Source organism: Meleagris gallopavo, chromosome 26 (assembly GCF_905368555.1).
Source record: "Meleagris gallopavo chromosome 26, MGAL_WU_HG_1.1, whole genome shotgun sequence".
In the NCBI taxonomy this organism is placed as follows: domain Eukaryota; kingdom Metazoa; phylum Chordata; class Aves; order Galliformes; family Phasianidae; genus Meleagris; species Meleagris gallopavo.
In genome coordinates this window covers 2,853,232-2,876,779 of record NC_139429.1, presented here as the reverse complement: position 1 = coordinate 2,876,779, position 23,548 = coordinate 2,853,232, and the positions used below count along the sequence as shown (strand labels likewise).

General features: G+C 45.5%; 1 protein-coding gene across 3 annotated transcripts in view; it reads right to left on the bottom strand.

Annotated features, from left to right (window-relative positions):
- Positions 1-23,548, bottom strand: part of LOC104914348 (uncharacterized) — a 28,119-nt gene that overhangs the window by 4,277 nt on the left and 294 nt on the right. For all 3 annotated transcript variants that reach the window (XR_014879709.1, XM_085209371.1, XM_031556870.2), the window contains exons 2-37: positions 23,364-23,463; positions 22,493-22,659; positions 21,295-21,528; positions 20,750-20,847; positions 19,974-20,151; positions 19,294-19,521; positions 19,009-19,104; positions 18,679-18,852; positions 17,827-17,982; positions 16,898-17,018; positions 16,295-16,509; positions 15,502-15,753; positions 15,218-15,409; positions 13,929-14,078; positions 13,682-13,785; positions 12,962-13,179; positions 11,434-11,654; positions 11,096-11,242; positions 10,494-10,658; positions 10,110-10,261; positions 9,738-9,906; positions 9,386-9,494; positions 8,739-8,884; positions 8,246-8,371; positions 7,723-7,902; positions 7,324-7,548; positions 6,682-6,808; positions 6,205-6,404; positions 5,274-5,486; positions 4,241-4,386; positions 3,575-3,702; positions 2,631-2,760; positions 2,179-2,311; positions 1,561-1,713; positions 1,030-1,156; positions 616-827 (exon numbers count right to left, since the gene is read on the bottom strand). Coding sequence is in view for 2 of the 3 variants with exons in the window: in XM_085209371.1 (XP_085065497.1) it covers positions 616-827; positions 1,030-1,156; positions 1,561-1,713; positions 2,179-2,311; positions 2,631-2,760; positions 3,575-3,702; positions 4,241-4,386; positions 5,274-5,486; positions 6,205-6,404; positions 6,682-6,808; positions 7,324-7,548; positions 7,723-7,902; positions 8,246-8,371; positions 8,739-8,884; positions 9,386-9,494; positions 9,738-9,906; positions 10,110-10,261; positions 10,494-10,658; positions 11,096-11,242; positions 11,434-11,654; positions 12,962-13,179; positions 13,682-13,785; positions 13,929-14,078; positions 15,218-15,409; positions 15,502-15,753; positions 16,295-16,509; positions 16,898-17,018; positions 17,827-17,982; positions 18,679-18,852; positions 19,009-19,104; positions 19,294-19,521; positions 19,974-20,151; positions 20,750-20,847; positions 21,295-21,528; positions 22,493-22,659; positions 23,364-23,463 (5,892 nt within the window). In the remaining variant the exon portion in view is untranslated. The remainder of the gene's footprint in view (positions 1-615; positions 828-1,029; positions 1,157-1,560; positions 1,714-2,178; positions 2,312-2,630; positions 2,761-3,574; positions 3,703-4,240; positions 4,387-5,273; positions 5,487-6,204; positions 6,405-6,681; positions 6,809-7,323; positions 7,549-7,722; positions 7,903-8,245; positions 8,372-8,738; positions 8,885-9,385; positions 9,495-9,737; positions 9,907-10,109; positions 10,262-10,493; positions 10,659-11,095; positions 11,243-11,433; positions 11,655-12,961; positions 13,180-13,681; positions 13,786-13,928; positions 14,079-15,217; positions 15,410-15,501; positions 15,754-16,294; positions 16,510-16,897; positions 17,019-17,826; positions 17,983-18,678; positions 18,853-19,008; positions 19,105-19,293; positions 19,522-19,973; positions 20,152-20,749; positions 20,848-21,294; positions 21,529-22,492; positions 22,660-23,363; positions 23,464-23,548) is intronic.

The following is a 23,548-nucleotide window of genomic DNA, read 5'->3' as shown; positions in this document are numbered from 1 at the left end:
GACATTTAACAACTTTCATCTTTATTACATGGGCTTCTGCTCCTTCTCTCCTTGATCTTGATGATGTTGCATGTGAGCAAGGAGACAAAGCAGTTTCAGTGCATGCATCTGAAGGTGACAGAACCAGAACCTTATGCTTGCAAACCATTACATCAATTCTACTGTTTTGCTGTCCTCTGAATGAAGGACAAGAGACTGGCATGGGCTGAGAGATAGGGCTTTGGGAAAAGACCTTAACTGCCCTTGTGGTTAGCCTTCAGTGAACTTTTAAATGATGCATTTAATTCCAGTTTAGTTTATCACGGAAACATACGCTTTCTGCTTTCATGCCAAGGGAAACAAAGTTCTCAATTACTTGAATTCTTCAAGCAGGGTGTGGGTAGAAATGTAACTGCTCCTTCTCCCCCCCCTTTGGCTCCTACACAAGCAGGTTCTTGGCTAGAGAGCAGCAACCTTTGGGAAGGGAAACGCCACAGGGGAAATGGATTAAAAATGACAAAGACAGCAGTTTGATGGTATTTCTAAATAAATGCTGATTTAAACAAACCCAAGAAGGTACAATAAAGGCTACGGCTAAGCATCAGAGTTCAAAATATCACAGCATTTTGGCTGTACCTGTAATGGAAGCCCAGTTAGGAGCTAAGTTCAGTTTCTGCTGCTTCAAAATCCCATGTCTGGCCAGCTGGAACAGAGAAGAGGGCTGGAAGGACACATCTCTGGGGTCACAGCCCACATTGGCTTCGTTCACAGTCACAATCAAAAAGTGCTCCTGAATGGTCCTATCCCTGAACACATACGTCCCAGACTCCAGGAAAACATGGGCAAACCTAGAAGGGAGAAGGAAGGCACCAACTGATCTAAGTGTCCTTCAGCTTACAGCAGGGATGACAGCTGAATACACGGACTTAAACACACCATACTTCTGCATTTTCACGTGCTATCCACTGCAGAGGACCTAGTGATTCTGTGGAAGACTTGCTCCCAAGTTCTACACCTAGCACACACGCTATCAGTCACACCAGATATTACCAGGAGATGTTGAGGTAAGTCTCCTGGATGAGGTGGTCCAGCCTTCGGAAGGGTCCATAATCCCAGCTGGGATTGCTGTTATAAAGATGTTGCTTCTGATAAACAGGGTAGTGGCTGGATGCACGATCTGGGAAATTTGGCACAATGTCAGCAACTCTGACTCACTTCAGTTAGGACAGCTGATACTGGCTTCAAATTGAATTCATTTTGCAGAGCCCTACAGTGTCAACTCATTTATTTGAAGGATGCATTACTCCCCAGCAAACACACTGCTCTTCTAACACAGGAACTATATTATCTGGCTGGATTTCTGTAGACTACAAAATGTAAAAAGCGTCAGATGAGTCACTGGCAGAGCCAGGCTAAAGATCATGAATCCCTTGAAGGCAAGGGTGACTGGGAGGTGAAGGAATGTGCTCGTACATGCAGTACTACCAAATGCACAGTCACTGCTCCAAACACATCTGGACACATATAGATATCAGCAAAAAGCATTTTATATTTTTATATATTTACCCACACAACACTCACTGTGAGAATTGATGCTAAGCTGGAAAAGGATTGTGTCTCCTGCTTCCAAACATACCACTGGGTTAGGGACAAGGGGCAAGGCATGGATATCTTTGAAGAGAGCCCTGTGGACTCGATGACCTTTCTGCTCCAACTGATCTGATGAAAAATTTCCTGCCACAGGCAACAGAAAAAAATAGTAAGCAAAGGAGCAGCATATGAAAGCTCCTAACCTCTGGCAATGCAGAACTTTTTATTTTGTATCTGTAAGTGATTTGAGCTCACAAGGCCAAGTTCTATTTCTAAATGACATTACTATGCATCGGGAACAACTGGAATCAAGAGCCAGTACACACAAACTGACAGATTAGCCACTGAAGGGAGTTTTCTTTTTCCTTGGAAGGCCAAAATCATTTTAATTTGACCTTCTCCCCAGAGAGCTAACTGTATAGCAGCGAGGGCCCTGTTTAGTCCCAGAAAGAAAGAGATCCCTCTCCACTTTGTAAATAGTTTGGGCTGTCTGACACTGAATTCCCTTTGTACCAAACTGCTGCCCACTTGTTGTGTTGACTTGAAAGGAAGTTGACAGCTTAGCCTGGCTGGCAATTAGGCTCATCTCAAGGTGTTCTCAAGCCTTACCTGAGAGAAATGCATCCAAGACATCCATGCTGGAGACAACAAAACCTAGCACTCCACTGGGATTAAACAGAACCAAATGCACCCTCTGGCTCTTCTGCACGTGTTCATCTGGCCCCAGAACATTAGTCACTTCCTATTAAAAGCAGGAGGGAACACTGATCACTGGTACAAGCAACCCTGGACTCAAACCCTGCTTTGTAATCAACGTTACCATCAGCTGTACAACACTGCTCTAGCGAAGCTTTTTGCCACAACATCATTTCTCATTAACGTGCCCATTTCTTGCCTAGTCAGTACTCTGGGTTATGAGATGTGGTAAGACTCTGTTCTTTCTCTCTGCTCACAGCTTTGTAACATCAGTCCCCCAGGGTCCTTTTATCTAAATGCAATCTATAAATGTTCTTTACAGGCTCACAGAGAGGTGAGAGAGCAATCCCCTCATCCACACGTACCCTGACTCCTTCATCCACCCTCAGAAGCAGCTCTCTCTTGATGCCAAATCCCAACGAGATCCGTGGGGCTCTCAGCAAACACATTTGGTCACAGAGCTCCTCAGCAGAGACGTACTGTTTACAGCGACATCTGTACAGCAAAAAGGTTCTGATTACTTCCAATCCACAAGTAAACAGCTACAATACGTTGAGGGTCAAGCTAGCCTCAATCTCACTTACAATCCATACAGTGAATGGGCTACTCTGTATTCATGGTAAATAGGGTGGACCAAACTCACAGTCCAGCTCATCCAGTGCCGTAGCTGCTTTTCAATGCTTCTTCCTTAATCTAAGGACCACACAACAGGTCAAAATGTGATACACCACTCTCCTACAGAGCCTCTGTTGTTCTCTAAGAGGTCACTGTCAGTACTGGAGCAGAGTTATGTATTCTTCCCAGACTTCTGTTTTCAAAAACTGGTAGAAAGTGACAACATAATTTTAATCCACTAGATTTCTGTGCTATCCATGTCAGGAAGAGGATAAAAAAGAGGAAAAAGAATATGACAAACATTTGTTTCAATGCTTCTGTCAGCACTAAAAGGTGGGATTATGACTCATTTCTGCTCCTAAACTCAAGGGGGGCTCAACCCGAGGTATATGGGAAAGGTCTCCTTCAGGGAACATGAGCTTTGTCCAGCCCTACCTTATCACTCTGTGACCATTCTGTTGTCTCCACCCAAACACACAAAAACCTCCAGTAATTTTAAAAACACAGGTTGAGGAATGAGGCCAACGAACGAGGACTGAAGGCCAGTATTTCCACACAGAGCAGCTCCAGCAACGGAAAGTTTCTCAAAAGCACCTCCCAAAGTCCTACCCTGAAATGACCTCATGGGATCGGTAACTTAGCCAGTCAGAACTAATTGTGAAGCATTCCTTAATGAGCGGCTGCTGAGACTTACATGCCCAGCTCTGCATTAACCTCTCCACCCGCAGGCCCACAAGATGGAGAGCAGTCATATTGCTCAGGGAAAACACACCGGCGTGTAGATGCTAGACGGATCTCTCCAGGAGCACAGAGCTCGTCCACCTGGAAAACCAGCACATCCAATCTGTGTCACACAAGCTCAAGTGTTTCAGCAGAGAAGCAGCACCCCTAAAGTTCTCCACTTGTCACTGACACACAACGTAATGGTAATGCAACGAGGGGACATTAAGTGGCAACTTGAAAAGCACTGAAAAAGATCAGGAGAAGTTCACTTCCCATCCAAACTCCTCAACCAGCCCTAATGAAGAATTTCACATTGAAAACATGGAGGCTTAAATTCCTGCATCAGTCATCTGAGATGCTTTAGCTGCTCCCCATTGTCTTTGCATAGAAATATCTTTTGCCTCTGGCTCTTATTGAATTTAGCCTTGCAAGATTCCATGAAAGAAGACAAGTGACATTATATCACAAGGAAGGGTCATGCCTATCAAACAAAGCAGCCAAAGCACTTTCTTGTGTCTGCAGCAGCTCAGCGATCTGAGCTGCGATTGCTCACAGATGCTGAGGCAGTGCCCAAAGCACTGAACTACTCTCTCACTCACACGTCACGCAACAACTTCATTTTGGAGCCAAGGTTTACCTGAGGTCGGCAGTCCTGATCACTGTTGCTGTCAGAGTTTTCCTTGCCTCGCTCATCATAGTAAATATAACCCGCCTGGCAGATACAGGAGGCATCTGAGTGCTGGAAAGCCCGGTTCAGCCCATGGCAGGTACAGCTGGTAGCACCTGAAAGGAAGATGGATTTGGAATGGAAATCGAGGTAGGGAATATAGCTGGCAAAAATCTGTGCTCACAGTATAGGAGCAGTTCCAGCACTGAGTGCTCTGACCAAATCACACTGCTTGTAGTGGCACACCTGGAGTTTGCTTGCCCACCATCACAGCAGAACTGAGCCAATCTACCTTTTGCTCTACCAACACAATCCTTACACCATTTTCTAAGTATTCATTTAGAAAGAAGGGCAGAAAGACCCATCTAGAGATTTGCAGCAGTGGCATTTTGACAAACCCTCAGCTAATTGATATGCTAAGCCACTGGATAGGATAAGGACTCAGTCAGTCAAGGCTGCTGAGCCCCTCTTTGCAGTGGCTTTGTGCCTTAACACTATTAAATCCACTTCACTTGAAATGCTGGAAGAGTACCACACTCTCTACTGTACTTAGCTTCTCACCCTCTCCTTTCCCAGTCTTTTCCTGCTTATCAGTCTCAGCTGGACATGGTTACACTGCCCAGTTTTGTCTCAAAATCACAGCTGCACTTATAGCAAGTTCTGCAACTCAAGGCAAAAGCACTCCACTGTTTTCAAGGCAATGACAGAGCAAGAATTAGTGGGGCTGCTCATCTCTTCCTTCCTTTGAAGGAGTTGAGATCAAAACCCCTTGGCTGAGAGAGTACAGGAGAACAAAATATAACTTCAAAAATGGAACCTTCCATCCTCCAAGCAGGACAGAAGAAGAGCAGGTGGGGTGTTGTTAGCACACACAGCATCAAGAAGATCCCACAGCTCATAGTCAATTGGGGAAGCATGTGAGAAAAATCACATTCGTAGGTAATTTTCTTGTTAGGCTCTCTCTTAACTGCAGGCAAAGCTTCGCACAAAAACAGCAACTCACCCGGCTGTGATGAAGAGGAGCTGCCACAGGGAAAGCAGGCAGCCTGAGCAGGAAGGTGATTGAAGGTGCCAGCAGGACAGGCCTGACAATCCTCTAAATTCTTGGCCAAGCTGTTGCTCCCACGGGTCCCCGGGGGACAGGGAAGAGGGGCAGATGCCAGGGGAGGGCAGTAATAGCCAATGGGACAAGGCTTCTTGTGGTAAGTCTCACTGCCTAGAGAAGGTGGTGGGGCTGTCTCAGACACAGACACTGCTTATAGAACTGAGCAAGTGTTATGACAGGCAGAAAGTCACTTATCTGTTCCAATTATATACACGCCTTTATAGATGTACATGCAGATACATACAAACACATACACATTGATATGTAAAATTATCCAACGTTCAACATGTTTCAAATTAACCTATTCATACATAAACATCCAAATCCATTTCTCCCAGTTATTTGACTGGACAAATCCAGTGGCTCAAGACAGGCATGATCTTCCCCCATGCTTTACAGAACCAGATCACAACAAACTACACTTTATTGAGGAGCTCAATAAGCAGAGACCTTCAAATGATTGTAAACAGATTCTTCCTATCTCCTATCCCAGCAGGATTCATGCAACACTGGCTGTCACACAGCAAGGTTTGAACACCTACATTCACACTCCATCATATTAACTCCTGGCCTCGCAGCTGAGTCACAAAATTAGAGAAAATAGTGCTTGCGGGGGCCAAAGTCATCCCAAGAGAAAGAACAACAAGATCCAAACCATCTTTGATGTATTTCTCTCACTTCTAACAACCTACCAAAAGAAATGCTCCACCAACCAACATGACAACCCACATCAGGGATTTAAAACCGTAGAGGATTTTGCCCACACAGAACTTTCTGGTTACCACTGAAGTTATTTCTTGCACAACTTCTCCATAGCAGCCACATTTACCTTGTGGGCAGATGAAGCCTGCCGGGCAAGGCTGACAGGGAGCAGAGATGAAAGAGTCATTACGATAGCTGCCTGCATCACAGATTCTGCAGAACTTCTCAAAGGAATCCCTCGGCCCAGGCGAGCTGAGAGCCATGTATCCTCCTTCACAGGGCAGTGGGCGGGCACTGCCTAGGGGACAGTAATAGGGAAACACACATCTGGAAGGCAGAAAAGGGAAGAAAAATCTCTGAAAACGTTCTGACTTCTGGAATCAACCACCAGTGCAAAATTAAAAATGATTCTCATCTGGTTCCAGGCTCAGGCTAACTGGTACAACTCATAACCCACCCTACGCAGCCTTAGCAGTCACCAGATCCATAGGTGTGATTATGAAGATACCTTTACTTTTGTACAACGCACACAGACTGTGTTTAAAACAAGTCCCTCAAAGAGTTTAAAACAAAGCTGGCTCCACCAGCCATGCTAAGTACTCACAGCTGCTCAGGGTTATTGTATGTTGATGAGCCTTCAGGACAGTAATACCCAGCAGGGCACATGGAGGGCACGGCTGTGCGAGCACTGCAATATGAGCCAGGCCTGCAAGGCTTTGGATGGACTGAACCTGGTGAAAAAAGAAGAATCAGTGATTGATTTATGTGACATTCTCAGAACAGGAGAGAACGTGCCGGAGAGAGAGTGATCAAGAGAGCTTTATTAAATATTACTGTCCACAAAAACTCCACTTTTCCTATTGCTCACAGAAGGACACATAGAACCAATCTGCTGTTAAGCAAGAAATGCTAACACACCTGAATATTTAAGGCCTGGATAACAAAAGATATCTGCTCCTTTTCTAGGCCCAGATCACCTTCTTCTGGAATCCCAGCTAACTGAGAACAAGAAGGGAGACCAGAGAAAGAAGATGGGAATTCCGAGGCCAAAAGCCAGGAAAAGGCTTCAGGTTACTAAATCCACTTCTAAAGCCACTCCACCAGGGGCCATTTCCACCAAAGGCTGCTGCAAGAATGAGGCTCTAATCATTTTACCATCTATATGTCATGGCTCTGCCTGCTGTGCACTCTTCACTCGTCTGGGCTTAAACAGCTAGAAATAAAATAAAACAACGTATTATGTCACCTGCTGGGCATTCATAGCCAGGTTCACAAGGTACTCCTTGGGTGTTAGGCAGCCCTGTCTGTGCTGGGTCTGGGCAGTAGTAGCCAGCTGAGCAGGGATCACATTCTTCCAATGATTTTGCACCAGGATGTACCCTGGAAGTGCCAGGTGGACAAAAGAAAGCATCCCCTTTACCAGGACACCAGTATCCCAGCGGGCATGGATAATCCTCAAAACTGGTTAGACCTGTTAGGAAGAGAAGAAAAGAAATGAAGAAAGGGAGGCTGAAAGGCCAGGAGGGAGTTTAGAGAAGAGCTGTAAGCACACTATGAATGTTACCCCTCCCTTTCTATATCATCTCAGGGAGTTTTGTAATCAAGCCCAGTGGTGGGAAAGCATTTGATTTCACCTGGTGCTTACCTGATAGAGGGCAGTGATAGCCTGGAGGACATGGTTGGCAATCCGTCAGGCTCTGAGCTCCTGGGAGCTTGCGGTAAGTATGTGGAGGGCATTTCTGAGGTGTCAACAGACTGTCTTGTTCACTGCCATTACTTCCAAAGCAATAGTGTCCTGAGGGACATGGAGAGGCTTCTGAGTCTCCTAAAAAACAGAAAACTCATCTCTAAGGAGCCACCTCTTCACTGTGGTTGCAACACCTTCTTTTCTTCTGAATCCCACCAGGGTCCTTCCTAAACCACTGTATGTAAGAGTAAGATCTACACCCACAATTCAAGAAACAAAGACAGTTCAAATCCCTCTTCTGGCAGGTGGAACACAGAGCTATCTGAAGACTAGCTTTGACTTCAGAATCACAGGTAGCACGTCCCATGGCAAGAAGTGATCCAAAGTGCAGTGTCTGATACCAAAGTTAGTCTGAACAGAGTCAGGGATACACACAAAAAAACTCTCATTCCCTCGCCTCACTATTATCCCAGACTCCAACCTGCTTTGCACCAGTGGCCTGGTGGACAGGGCAGGCAGTCTTCCTTTTGCCCAGCTCCTGGAACATCTCTAATAGTATTGGCAGGACACGGTATGGGTAGCTCAGAGCCCTCCAGGCAGTAGAAACCTGCAGAAATAGATGGGGAAGGGATGAAAGTAAAATACAGAAGCCTTCTACTGGGAAAAAAAGTGATTCAGCAAGCATCTCCTGTCATAGGATTAACATCTATGCAGCTGTTGGGATTCTGTGCCTATTGACAGCCAAATCAACAGCCTTCAGACATTTCTGGACCAGCAATCTGGCACCACAAATTTAAGGTGGCATATTTCATCAAGCGAACTTCTTTGGTCGAAAGATGTAAAAGCAGACGATGCCAATGAGCGTGACAACCTCAAAGCGGGTATCATAATATATTATGCAAGATGACAGATGTTCTCTACTTAGTTAGAAGCAACTCTCTACATACACTTATAACACTTCCAAAGATTCTCACCTGCAGGACACAGCCCAGCACATGCCTCACCCCACTGGCATCCAGACAGAAAGCGCCAGGAAAAACCAGGGCCCTGTGGAGTGGGCTGAGAGCTCCCAGCAAGGCAGAAGTATCCAGCAGCACATTTCCCCACTAGCTGTCCATGCCTGGAGCAGAAAGAACCAGAAGAATTTACATGAGACCTGCTGATAAAGATTTGGTGTAGAAGCAGAGCAGTGGTTACACTGATAAGAGAGATAAAAATAGACCCACTTTTTCCACTTACAAAACCACAGGTGACTGAAGCAAACCAAACAATTTTAAGTTCAAATTCCATGAACGTGGGGGCAAATTGCTTTAGATAAAGTTGCAAACAACTTTCCACCGGGCTGAACTTTCTGGCTTATTTCCATGTTTTCACAACCACTGCCTACCTACCTTCTTTAGATGCTCTTTTATAATGCCATGACAGTGTCAGACTGCTTTGCAATAGCTCTCCAAGTTCATAGCTCCATACGCAAAAGCTGTATCTGGGGTTACACTTATTTTCTCTGAGACAAAGATGGCAGACAAGCTGGGAAGAATTTAGTGTTGACTGATCAGCAAGGATGCTGAACTGCTTAGGAGGTAGTAGAAAAAAATGCCAGATAGAAATAAATGGTCATTACCTGCAGTAGTGACCAGGTAAGCAAGGCAGGCATTGCTTCTCATTCCAGAGGCCAGTCATATTTGGAGGAGTAAAGGTGCCTTCAGGACACGTCTGAGGAAACTGTGTGCCTGACAGGGAGAACACAGAAAATAAAACATCCTAGGAAGACCTTATGATCTGACATGACCCTACAACCATATCAGAGTAACAAACGCCTCCAAAGAAGCAAGGCAGCACAACACAAGATTTGTTGTCAGTTCCTCATTTCCTGGCCTGCAAAGATCACACTGGGTCTGTAACAACTCTGGCATGAGAATGAGGCACACAGGATTTGAGTCCTTGGCATAGCTGGTGTGCCAGTTTCAGCATACCTGTAGGACAGTAAGTATGTGGTGGGCAGCTCTTGGGGTCTCCAGCCACCAGCTCCTGGCAGTAGAATCCTCTCTGGCATGGAATGCAGGACGCAGAACCCCTGGCTGGCTGGTACTCCCCAGCAGGGCATGGTGTTGGGCGGGCTGCTCCCAACTGGCAGAAGTGACCCTGGCAATGATAAAGGATTCCATGGATACTCCAATAAACTTAGGTTCTGTGCGTAAAGGGTGAACCCCAGCATTACCAAAGCAACATTCCCTGTAGACATAGTCACCATTTCAATTAGGCCTATAGGAGGTTTTCCCACAGAGGAAAATACCTGCCTAGAGCTGATCCACCTCTTTCACTGCCCTGATGTCACTGAGCAGTACCTTAGGGCAGAGAAATGCTGTGGGGCTGAAGGAGCTGAAGTTTGCTGGGCAGTAAAACCCCTCAGTACAAGGTCCTGTTGGAGAACTCAAACCAACGCTAGCGCAGAAAGACCCAGGATAGCATGGCACACAGCTCTCTGGAGAGGTACCACCTAAAAACAAAAACAGAACTTCAAGTCAGTGACAGAAAGCATGGAAGCATCCTTAGGTCAGTCACAGTTGTGCAAGCATCTATTTGCACTGATAACATACAGATATGGCTCAGCCTTGGCTGAGTGGAAAATTATCTTTCAGTGACCAAGGGAAAACCCATCACCTTGGCCACCAGCAACAAAGCCCCCCACTGCTGTGGACTACAAGAGAAACCTGTTGGTGAAGTCACACCTGTGCTGTTGTTCAAGGTCCCAACTGGGCAGGCAACTGGGAAAGGAGTGCCCTCAGGACAATAATGTCCAAGAGGGCAGGGCCCACTGAGAGGGAACGCTGGTGTCCCATGTGGAACTGCATCAGTGGCTCCTCCTTCACAATAGTACCCTGCTGAACACAGACCTGCCATGGGAGAGCAGAGGAGGTAATGAAATGGTCATTGGAAAGCATGAAAGCATCTCCTTAAAACCTCAGAAGTAGGACAGAAGCTGAATCCAATCCTAGGCTCATTTTACAGCTCTACTGATATCCTGCACTGTTCACCTTTGGTTTGCTTCTCCTCCTCCTCCATCATCTGAGGCCTTCATCATCCCCTTTCTTTACATGCACTGACCTCATCTGGTATTTTTATTTATTTTTCTTAAATTATTCCTAATATTTAAACTTGTTCATCGATTCTGTGGATTAACTTCTTTTCATGGAAAGAGTTCTGCTTTTCTTCTGCTCATATGCCTAACCTTTGCATTTTAGTCAAGCAACAGCTACTCTGCACAAACATAAGAAATAAGGTGGGGGAGGTATTTAAACAGACAGAAAGAAGAGCTCTGAATCAAACTCACCATCAGGTTCCCAGTTAGCATCTCCTCTGCAGTACCTCCCCACTGGACACAGCTTGCAAGCAGTGGGGGCCAATGCCCCTTCCATGGTATTTAGTGTCCCTTCAGGGCACGGCAGGGGAGCAGCAGTCCTAGCTGGACAATAATAACCTGTACAGTGAGAGGTGAATGAGGCACTGCTCAGAAAAGAAAGGAAGAATAAGCAGGAATGCTGATCTTGCTCTATCCAACTGCAAATATCCCATTCCCAGACTGCTACGGTCAGACAGAAAGAGGTGTGCAGGCACCCATCACACTTCTGACTGCATGCCAGTGGTTTTGTGGCACATATTATTGCTTACCTCTGGGGCAGCTGAGTGGCTCTGCAGTGGCTGCATGGCTGCAGGCCATACCAGCTGGGCAAGGGAGGCAAGTACTTGCCCCAGGCATAGGGCTGAAGGTGCCAGGCTCACAGGGCAGTTCTAGTCCAGTGCCAGCAGGACAGTAGAAGCCACTGGGACATCTGTATCCATAAATCCCATCAGAAGGGCAGGGAGCAGAGCTTCCTTCCAGACAAACATACCTATAAGAAGACAATTCTATGCTGGAACCATGGGCCCACAGCACTGTTCAGAAAAAGCAGATGTGGGGAGTACTAACCAAAGGTCACCAAGTTAAGAAACACTCCTTAAAGATGTGTTTTATTTCAGTTGGGCTAACAATTGCTCCTCCCATGCCCTATCCTACCAACTTAATATCCAAGTGTAAATCCTTGTAGAATCCTCTTTTTTTTTTTTTCTTCTTCCCCACCCCTCCCTAAGCTGTCTGGAAGGTATTCTCATCATTCTGGTAAAAAAAAAAATTCTTTGAAAAATTAAGTTTTTGTCTACTTCAAAGCACAAAGCCCATGTGTTCAGTTCCGGCTGCTTCTGCTTAGTTTCCTTTCATCTTCAATATTCTCACTGGCCTATGCATTAACGTCACCTATTTCTATGTTACTTCTCCCTTTACCACTCCCCTCAAGAAGGATGAGGAAATACAAAAGAAAAATTATCATTTTTGAAAACTAAGCAGGAAGGAATTGAAAGCCATGATCTCACTGCATCCTGTGGGTGCAGCTTCTAGAGAAGAAGCAATTCATAGTCCCCAAGGCAATGACTGCTAAAAGGAGCAGCATCAAGCAAAAGGACAGCAAAGCTGCCTGTCAGCATTTGTTTACTCAGAAGCAAGGCCTACTACACTGAGCAGTGGTTGTGATTTTCTCCAGCAGATTCAAGAGCTATTAGCTATCAGAAATCTTTTCCTACTAAATCCTGTTACATGCACTGTATTGAGATCACTTCTAAGCTTTCCTTTCACAGATTAAAGGAACTGAGCTTCTGTGGCCTTTTGCTACAAGGCACACTCATGAGATGGGCAAATATTGCTGGCGGCACTTTGCTGTTTGGCTGATGCCAGCACTGCTTTCTTGCCACTGCTTACTGCACCACCTGGTGGGAGCTGAGAGAAAACAGAGAGGAAAAAGGATGCAAATTCACAGCAAGCGTGTTTTATGGTAAATAAAGGGCTTGCAATTAATTAAACCTACAGTAAAAACAGTAAAAGGCTGTGTAGAAGGCCGGGGCAGAACGTGAGGCAAACAAATAGGGAGAACTGGCTCTGAAGCACATGCCAGGACCACCAAGCAGATGCAGTATAGCAGCATGTAACCTAGAGAGCTCAGAGCGAACTCTTCGCAGTCTAGTTATTTTTGACTGTAAATATTTGCACACAAGGGACTGGGCAAGATATATTAAGCCCAGTGTTTAGTTTGGATGCCCCTCTGCTCCAGCCCACACAGCAATCCTGCCAGCTGTATTTTCCCACTAACGAGTGACGGTCTCACCGCACCCTGCATTACACAGCGACGTCTGAGCCAGATCAAACAATCCTGCCCTGCTGCAATATCGGCCAGCAGGGCAGGGCTGGCACTGCTCTTCTGCCTGCAGGCCCCTGACAGCAGAGAAGGACCCAGGAGGGCAAGGCATGGGATTCTCAGTTCCATTGGGGCAGAAATGCCCTGCAGGACAGATATCATTACCAGGCAACACAGAGCCAGCAAATTCCACCTGCACGAGGGAAAAAGAAACAAACAGAAACAGAAGAAAAAAAAATGTTATCAAAACAAGATTTGGCCCAAAATACTACAGAGACAGGTTCTGAAAAGGGTACATATAGGCTGAATTCTTCCAGTTTTCTGCCACTGAAACTAAATGCAGACCACAGCTGGCACAAAAAGGGTACTAAAGTGCTGGTTGCTGAGCCACAGCTACCCAGTCACTGCTCTCATTCTATGGAAGAGACCTGAGACGGCACACTCCAGTGATACCTACAGAAATGGATGTCTGGCCATCACTTGTTAGCAGGCTGCAAGATATTCCAGCAGACATTAAGAGCAGCATGTCAGTCCATCTGAGCAGCTACCAAGGGCAGCAGCAGTGGGAAAGAGCAACCCTGTGCAAAGCAGTAAGACTTGGAAAATATGACACCTGAAGCCATGACATTGTGAGGGTTCCAGTCCTTGTCCTCGGGATGCAAGGTTAACTGTGCTGTTTGCCAGTGCTCACTCACCCTGTTTTTGAAAGGGGTTGGGCTGATGGCTCCCTTGGCACAATGGTAACCTGAATAGCAAAATCCAGAGGGCTGTGAAAGACCTGGTGCTGAGCAATACATGCCTAAAACAAACAGAAGAGTGATCTCATTGAAATGGCCAGAACAGAAGATAGACGAAGGAGTCAACAACCTGAAAGAAGTCATATTTTCCTCAACCTTTCCATGTATGCCCTCAGGTTTTTTTTTGTGCCAAGTCCCTGCTTACCTGCTGGGCAGGGCTCACAGTCAGAGTTGCTGGTGGCACCAGTCCTGGGGCCAAAGGTACCCTTTGGACATGGATGCTCTGTACTGAAGTTGGTACCTGGCAGACAGAAGTACCCACTAGGGCACAGCTCAGGAGTGTGTGCTCCAGAACCTAGGATACAAAAAGTAGCATCTTGCTCAGGAAACATTATAAGACACGACAAGCAATGTCATTCTCCATCAACATATTCAAGCTAAACCCAGGACGTGGGCTTCATTGTGTGTACTTCTGATGCAGTTGTTCAGAATCGTGATGCAGTAACTGGAGAGAAACAGCACTTCCAGAGGAACTGCACTTCAAGAGCAATTCATCTCATCCTAAGGCAGACAAGTAAAATAAGAAAGACAAATTGCAGCCCTGAAGTGCCTCTTGCCACTGACTACAGGAGTACAAAAAACTAGCTCAGGTACAGATGTCTACAAAGGAGGTGTCTGAAGTTTTATTCGAGTAATCCCATCTAGGGAACAGAATCACATCTGTGCAGCTGTATTTCTTGTGGGTTTTTCTGTAGCGTGCACGAGCTGCTAGACAGGAATAGCTCCCTTGTATTTTCCTGGGCATTAAGTTTTTTTGCCCCGAAGAGGAGAAAGATTTGGCTTCTTACTCGTTCAACAACTTCATAGCCTTAGAAGCCTGTTTTGGCTTTCACTCTTGGCAGTTACTGCTGCTTCTGTTTTTCTAGTCCCATCCAACACTGACTTAGTAGAACCTTAACAGAAATAAGGAAGCAATTCAAAATCCTTTTTGTCCTGCTAAGTCCCAGTGAGACTCAGCTCTTAGTGACACAAAATCAATTTTTATCACAATACACAGCCCTACTTTTGCTAGACTCCCTAAATCCCTGTTCTCCTATGACTGATAGGTCCCATTCTCACAGGGAATAAGAAAGGCAGATCCCTTGGGACAGCAGCAGCCTCATGGGCAGCGATAGAGAGTGGGAGTAGCTGAAGTCTGGCCAGGCAGGCAGCAATACCTGCAGAACATGCTCCCTTGGAAGTGATTTTGCCCAGTTCTGCAACTTTGAAAGCACAGCCTTTCCCTTTCCTTTCTCAGATCAAAGACAAAAGAAAACCCTTATCTCCTGAAAGCACAACCCCCTTCATCATTCACCTGTCACCAATATCAGAAAGAACGTGTTCCCCAAATTTCAGCCTCAGACAAAGAACATCTTAGTACAAAGGAAAGGCAATTCTGAATTATATGCATGTAGGAAACATGGGCTTCCACGTGCCCAATACATCAGCACTCACCACTGCAGAAATACCCAGCTGGGCAGAGCTGACAGTCTGCTGGCTGCCACTTTCCTCTCTCAGAGTTGAAGTGACCAGGGCTGCAAGGAACTGGGGATTCAGAGCCTTCAGGACAGTAAAAGCCAGGGGGACACTGCTTGTGGTCTGGCCGTGTGGATTCACCATCACAAAAATAGCCAGCAGAACACAATCCTGCAAGAAAGAAAAGCTTCTGTGTTAGGGATGAGCACCCAGAAAGCATTAAAATACCCACATTAAAGATGTTCAATCCAGTCAGTACACACCAGAAATGCTCATCAAGCCATTTCCTTGGCAGAACTTCCCTCCTGGGCAGGGCAGACAGGCATTATAGTAAGCCATCCCAGACTGAGGCAAAAACATGCCAGAAGGACACGGCTGTGGCTCGTTGCTGCCTGCTGGGCAGTAATGGCCTGCTGGGCAAAGGCCACCAGTGGCATCATTGGCAGGATTGGGTACCTTTGCCTTTAAAGTGCAGTAATACCCAGGCAAACAAGGACCACTTGGGGAAACAAGTCCTAAAGAGAAGGAATATAAAGTCAAATCAGCTCCCGTGTTACATAATTCGCAGCTTCTGGACTAAACAAAGCAGACAAGCCTTGTCAGCACAATGAATTCAGAGACTACTGACTTGTGGTTACATTTGTTATCTAAAAGCTACATCTACAGACTCCACATTTTTTCCACACAACCAGATAGCTAAAGGCCTAAACGCTCTAGATCACCTTACAGAAGATGCTGACCAAGACTGTGCACCCATTTCTCCCCTCAGAGAAAACCAAATGAATCTTAGAGCCTAAGCAGTTTGGCTTTTGGTTCAATGATCTTTTCCAAAAAAAATCCACCTTAATCCACCTCTTTAAACTTGCAAAAGATAGATTTGCAGGGATCTTTGTAATGACCATAAACAATTACTACTCAACAGGTCCTAGAGATGATTGCAAACACTCCTTAAAATTCATATGGACTGCATACAGATGAAAACTTCATCTACCAGTGGAACTTAAATTTAGATCCAGCACAGCCTAAGAAATGTATTTAACCCACATTTGTCCTTACCTGCACTGGCACAAAACATGCCTCCAGGACAAGGCAAGCACTCCTTAGGGTTTCTCAGTCCAGTTTTGTTACTGTAAGTCCCCGCTGGGCACGGGTACTGATTGCCAGCTTTTGTGCCCAGGAGGCAGTAATATCCTGCTGGGCAGACCATTGGTTTGATCACTCCACGTGAGTTGTTACGGAGACTGGATGGATGGTCTTCAAGGGCACAGAACCTAAAAAAAGAAATCCAAGTACTGCCTCAGTCCACGCTCTCTCTTTGTTCTAAGGGACTAAGAAACACTTTCTACACAATAGTGATAGTTTGAGATGATGAGAAAAGGAAAACAAATTACTTGAAATGATACACAGAGCTGAGATGAACCTGTCAGGAACATTCTGTCTTTCCCAGCAGATCCACCTGCTAGGATGGATCTTCTGTAACACAGGTTGCAGTACAGAAAAAGCCATAATAAAGGGAAAGGTAGTACAAAAACAGGAAGAAAAAGCCAGCCATGTGTATCAAAAGAAACAACACAGTGCAGCTGCCTAAGGCAGATGGAAATACACATGCGAAATCACAAGGAAAGCATCAACATGAAGCAGCAGATCCATTTCACTTACATTCCTGCTGGGCACATTTCACACTGGTTTTTACCAGTCTGGTCCTGGTATTTTCCAGAGGGGCAGGGTATGGGCTCAGGGCTGCCAGTGGGGCAATAGTGACCCACAGGACATAAATAATCTAGAGGAAAATAAAGAAGGAATACTTATGTAATTGCTCTGCTCATGACCAGTGTCATTGGAAGAACCATCACCACAAACCTAGAACTGGAAGACTTAAGATAAAGATTTTGCACATATTCAGATGGAACTGCCAGTGTTTTATGCACAGAATTGTAAGGGTTGGAAGGGAGCTGTGCCTGTTACCGTGTTGGGCACCACTGAAAAGGGCATGGAAAAAAAGAATAACAAAGATCAGCTCCTTGCCCTGTGTTAAAAGCTTTGCTGAACGCAGACCTGAGCAGTGGAAGCAGTGCACTCTGAACACCACCATCACATATCACCAAAACAGGCTTTTAACCAAACAGCTCTGCAGACTTGTTGCCCTCCAAAGCTTTTAGAAAGCTCAGTTGGTTGCAACCTCCTTTTCACAGAGCTGTCTGAATGCTCCTGACACAGCAGGGTGTGAGGTAGCATGTATCCCCATATCACCCTTTCCTAATGGAGAACAGACATCCTCAGATCACGTTCTCACTTACCAGCTCTTTCTAGCAAAGCTGAAAACACAACAAGGAATAAGCACCTCTTGAGATATTTATTCAGCTGGTTTTTTGCCCTGGTAAAATCCCAGTAAACAAGGTCCATCCTCCTCTCATAGTTACCCACTACTTCAACTGCATTACTAGATGGAATGTTTGGAAAACGTTTTTTTAGAAATCTAAATAGCCAGAAATTTATAACAGTAACTTCCAGCCCTATGGGGTGGAGATTTTAAGGCCATCTTCCTATTGCAACTCCTGTAGATAAAGAAAGATCTCCAAGTTTCCTACCTGAATGCTGCCCAGACACAGAGCCCTCCGGGCAGAACCACCCTTCCTCACACAGACCTTCTGGGGAGCTCTGACCACACTCAGAACAGAACCACCCTGGGAAGCAGGCCTGGCAGTCCTGTGCTGACTGGCCACCACGATGAGCCAGAAAGGAGCCTGAAAGACACCGAAAGCACATGCTCCCATCATCCTCAACACTGTTGGAAAGTGGATATGGAGAGAAATACAAAGTCTTCAGAGAGTAACTGGTGCACAGCTGTTAGTGGATGGCAGTACTCCTGTGAGAGAGGTCTGTGGGAGGCTGGTTATGGATGCTGGCTAAGGTGAATTCCTATTTCTTTCTGGTCTAGACTGAGCAGTACAATCACTTGCTCAATATATCTGTAGATTTTACCCAGGAAAGAAATGATCATCTAAAAGCCTTTCTCATTCACCTTAATTGGTAGAATCATTAATGGCAACATTAAAGGACGGCTCTGACTGCAGAGAGGGCAGCAGAGACTCTTACATGTGCACAGCTCACCACTGCTGTGTGACCTTTCTTTCAGGAATGCTCAGCAAAGAGCATCCCCCCGACAGCTGCACAACAGCATCTATACCACAGACTGAGGCTCCAGAGGCAATTGTGCAATTACTGTCTGAATTTAGGACTGATGCTTCCAATACAACAGCAGCAGATTAGCAGCTAAGATTTCATGCTGACAGCAGCTGCCCCTTGGGGAGCATAAAGGCACGCTTCACTGCAAAATAACAAGGGGCTGCAAAACAATGGCACAGACTCAGATGAGCTCAGCAGCTCACTTGGCACTGGTAAGAGAAATGATGGCATGCAGCAGCTGCTATCAAACCTACCTCGGGGACAAGGAGATGGAGAAGAACTCCCTGCAGGACAGAAGTGGCCTTGAGGACAAATGTTCCCCACTGCTCCATCCATGGGGTTTGGCAGCACGGAGCCCCCCGTGCAGTAGAAGCCAGCCTCACAGGGACCTGATGGAGCTGATAGCTCTGCAGTTGCACAGTACATACCTGATGCAGGGGATAGAAGCAAAGCCCTCCATTTGAGAGACATGAGAATGCAAATACAAACAGCACAAGACTGGGATTGCCTAGTGATCATGGCAGAACTGAAAACAGTACAACAAAATAAAGCAATCTGTGCAGGGAGAAAGATGCTTTTCCTACCTGGAGTGCAGGGAATAGGAAGAAATGAACCGACAGGACAAAAGGTTCCTGCTTGACACTGCCCAAAAGATCCAGAAGCTGGAGCTGCCATGCCCACTGATGGAAAGAACAGAGGCTGAGCTGAAGCAGAAAAATTGCAAGGGGTCTATCTTACCTAAGGAGCTAAGAACAGAACTAGAGCACTCAATTAAAGAAAGCAGCAAGGGAAAGCAAGACATCTGAGTCCTCTAGGTGACTCCACACCACCACTGCTACAATAATAATCATTATTACACTTTATTATACCTGAGTGATTTCCAGGAAACATTGGCTTGCTTGACATGGATCCAGGTGGACAAAACCATCCAGGCATGCACAGTCCATCTGGTCTTGCTAGGCCTGGCTTGGAACAGACCCTTCCAGGAGGACACAGCTGGCACTTGGAAGCATCCCAGATATTTAAAGCATCACTGTATGTTCCAGGAGGACAAGGATACTGCGTGGCAAATTTGGTATTCCTGGGGCAGTAGTGACCTAGGAGAGAAGAGGCGGGTTTCAAAAAAAGGTCAGTGCATGTTGGTAACAGCCTGAGAAGAACCTCCCAGCCTGTGCACACAGAATTCTCTTCATCTGTTTCTGAGGAAGACTGGAGCCAAGCTACGACAGTGGGCCCATCTTGCAATCTGTCACAACTGGATGACATCTTTGTCACATCAGCAGCATAAAATGAAGTTGATCAGAGTTGAGGATTAGCAATACTTTTTAATAAGACCTCAAAGTATGTTATAAAAGTCTCCGTAGTCTCTGTCTACTCATACAGGGGAACTGAATCACAAAGAGGTTAAGTGCTTTGACCAAGGTCCAGGAGAAGAGACTTGTGATTCATGCAACACAGTCCCATGTTGAATCCACTTCAAACAGCTTTAAAAGCATCTGCTAATCCTTATAAATTCCCAGAACGAGTAAATAGGTACCATCAGACCCACCTGCAGGGCAATCCGTGTAGTTTGTGGAAGCAGTCTCACAGTAAAAACCTTCAGGGCACTCCAAACACTGCACCATGCTCCAGGATGGGCTGTAACTCCCTGCAGGGCAAGGCTGGGCTCTGCTGCTCCCTGCTAGGCAGTAATGTCCAGGTGGACACGGTCCTCCACTGACTGTTATCTTTGAGGAACAACACCACTGTTACAGAAAGTCATTCTACACAGTTCACAAACACAGAGGGCGGCCTCACAAGAAGGATGGTCAGATTCTTATGGTGAAGAGCACTAGACACACAGCAAAGAAGACTGCATTCATCACTTAGTCATCTTGTAGGCTGCACACATCCTTTTCCAAGCTAAGAGATCAGAACCCTGCACATAACAAGTCCTACTGGGCAGGCTGTGTGGAAGCTGGCATCACCTTTTCCTCTTCACCCGTGGTCTCAGAGAGCTGCTGCATTAACCCACTGTCTCATTATGATCTGCAAGAGTTCTGTGTATTCTGCCTAGGAGGAGGGCTGGCAGATGCAATATTCTGTTTTAACCCATGCACTAATGACCTCTGTAATTTTTATGTGATATGGCATTCTGTCCACTTTGCAGCACCAATTTGCAAAGACAGATGTTTTTGGTCAGGTGTATTTAGCCATTCCTAGCCCCTCTCACTATTAATAAACCAGTAACTTAGAGTTTGAGCTGGCGCAAAAGAAATACAGTAATCTAGTGGTGTTCAGTTCAGATACCATGTTTGCCATATTTACATCACAGGAACAACTTACCCTGGGAGGTTTAGGAGAAATGGCTCCTCCACTGCAGTAGAATCCACCTTCACATAACCCAGTTGGAGATAAAAGTCCAGTCCCACTGCAGAAATACCCTGAAGGAGGGACCCCAATAGCACCATAATGACATTGGTCAAACGAGACAGATGGGAAAATGTAAATGGGAAAAAAAAATAAAAAAAATCACTCAACCATCATGTTTGACATCACCCACATCTATTCTCCTGAAGATGTTTTTACTGAGAACAGCTGCAGCACAGAGCTTACCTGTCTGAACAAACAGCACTATGCATTATCTCAAAGTATGAGAACTTCAAGAGGAAAGGTGGAAAGTGAAGATCGTAGCACAGAAATAAGCACCTCACTGTTAGTATGCTCTTACAGGGGTAAGTGGTAGATTTCATCTATGCTTTATTTCATCTCTCTCTCCAGGAAAACAGATGTGCATGATCACCTGCTCCAGAACCACGAAATTTCTCAGGAGCCCTAGAAATGCTGGTGTTTGGCTGGAATCTCTTTAGTCCTTTCTCTCAGTACTGTACCTGCATCACACAGAAGGCAGTCCTCAATCCCAGTATTCCCACTTGAGTTGCTGTAATAACCAGGAGGGCACGGCCGTGGAAAGGCAGTGCCCATAGGGCAGTAAGTCCCCTTTGGGCACACGTCCCCCAGAAGACCATCTGTGGGTGCTGGATTAGAAGAGCCTCCACTGCAGTAGAACCCAGCCAGACAGGGCCCTGTAACACTTGCCTGCCCTGTGAGTGCACAGTAGTGCCCTGAGAAAGCAATGCAGAGCCATTAGTACTGGGAAAAAACAATGTAAAGATGTGTCAGAGGACAAGCTGCAAACATGTAAATATGTGCAATGAAACGCAAAAAGATTTCCTTTGAATTAGGCAAACAACAACCAGCACATGATGCCTAGTGACAGCAGGTTTAATGAAATTAAATTATTAATCTAAGTCATAATCTAGGCTCATGATGTGATTCATACCATCATCAGATATCTATACTAGAAGAATAACCTGACCTCTCTCTCCCCTCCCCTGACAAGACAGTCTAGCTGAGGGGCTTTGCTGAACTTCCCACCCTAAAGGTGGCACAAATCTCATGCCAACATCACGTTTGCATCGAACAATGCAGTGCTGCATACAAATACTGGCTCAAGATCTGGAGATAGTATAATCAATTAAAATAATTTTTAATTTAAGCTAATTCTCAGTAGGACACAACGATATAGCTATACTGCTTCTGATTCTCATCTCAGTTGAGTACCTGTGCTCACTGTGACAAGTTGCCTTCTAAGTTTTTTTTCATAAAGATGGCTTTCTTTTTCAAGTTTATGAAGCACTTCATAAGGTATCTGTGACAGATGTGTGACAGTATGGAGATGACAATCTCCCAGACTAATATCTTCTCCCACATCACATCTCTTAAAGTACATTTCAGAGCCAAGAAGTAACACTTCCTCTGAAGTGCCCGAGTCCAACCAAAGAGCCTTGCCTATTGCTTACAAGTCCTGTTCAGAATACAGCTTCAGAAGCCCTTAGATCAATAATAATATAATACTGAATAGCTGCTTGTCTTCATTTCCATATGATATACTGGGCATGAGACACTGTAGCCTGTTATTCATCTACTGAAACGTGCAAATGCTACTGCTGAACCTCAAGAACATTCAAAACATATTTTCATGGACTGCCCAGTCACCATCCTGAGATACTCTTATTTGCCATTTACCTCGCTCACAGGGGATACAGTGAGATACCAGGCTGCTCCCATTTTGTGGGTTGTAAGTGCCCTCAGGACATGGAAACTGAGTGGCAGAAGCTGTGCTGGTAGGGCAGTAGTGGCCAGCTGAACACTCATTGTCCAGAAAGGAAGAGGAATTTTTGGGACAGAAGAACCTGGTTGAAAGACAGAAGAAAAGGGACAGTGAGGGGAAAACAATCTAGCAATATTCTATCCACAAATACCTAAATAATGATTTAATGGTGGTAATAGCCAATCTAGTGTGGCTGCTGCACTTGTATTGCTGTATTGATCACAAAAAACAAAAACAAAAACAACTCATGCATATTACTACATTCTTACTTGTTTCCTCATACACCAAATTGACGGCATAATTGCAAAAGCCACAGAGACATAATTTTCTTAACTTGAGTCATAACACATCCAGGCTGTGAATCATCAGCTTGTAACAGTTAATCAAGGTCAAATCCAGTTAGTAATTGGAGATGAATCCCCTAAGGACATGCCAGTCTCAGCATCAGGTTGATACACAAGACTCTCTCTCCCTACATCAGGACTATGCCAGCCTGTTGCCAAGGGAACAGTTGCCAGCTCTTACTGCAAGACATGAAAGATGTTAATTCCAATGGTTTCCTTGCTTTTAACAGATCTCTCCTCTAAATTCCATTCCGGAGCAGTTGTACGTGGATTTAGGACTTTGCTTGCATAATCAATTATACAGTTTAGCCAACAGAGTTCAATACTTGCCCTGCTTCCTGTCATGTGCCCACTGCACACTGCCAAGGTGACTGGATAAACCATTACTTCCAATAGTTCTCTATTCCTACATACAACACTAATGTCACATTCTCACTCTTACCCTTGGGGACAGGGAAGACAGCTGGCTTGCCTTTGCGAGGGGTTATATGATCCTGCTGGACAAGCCATTGGAAGAGCTGTGCCCTTGGGACAGAAATGCCCTGGGAAAAAAAGAGAATTGATCAGAATTAGCAGTCTCTGAAAAATCTACAGAAAAATCAGGCTCAACAGGGAAACCCTAACTTA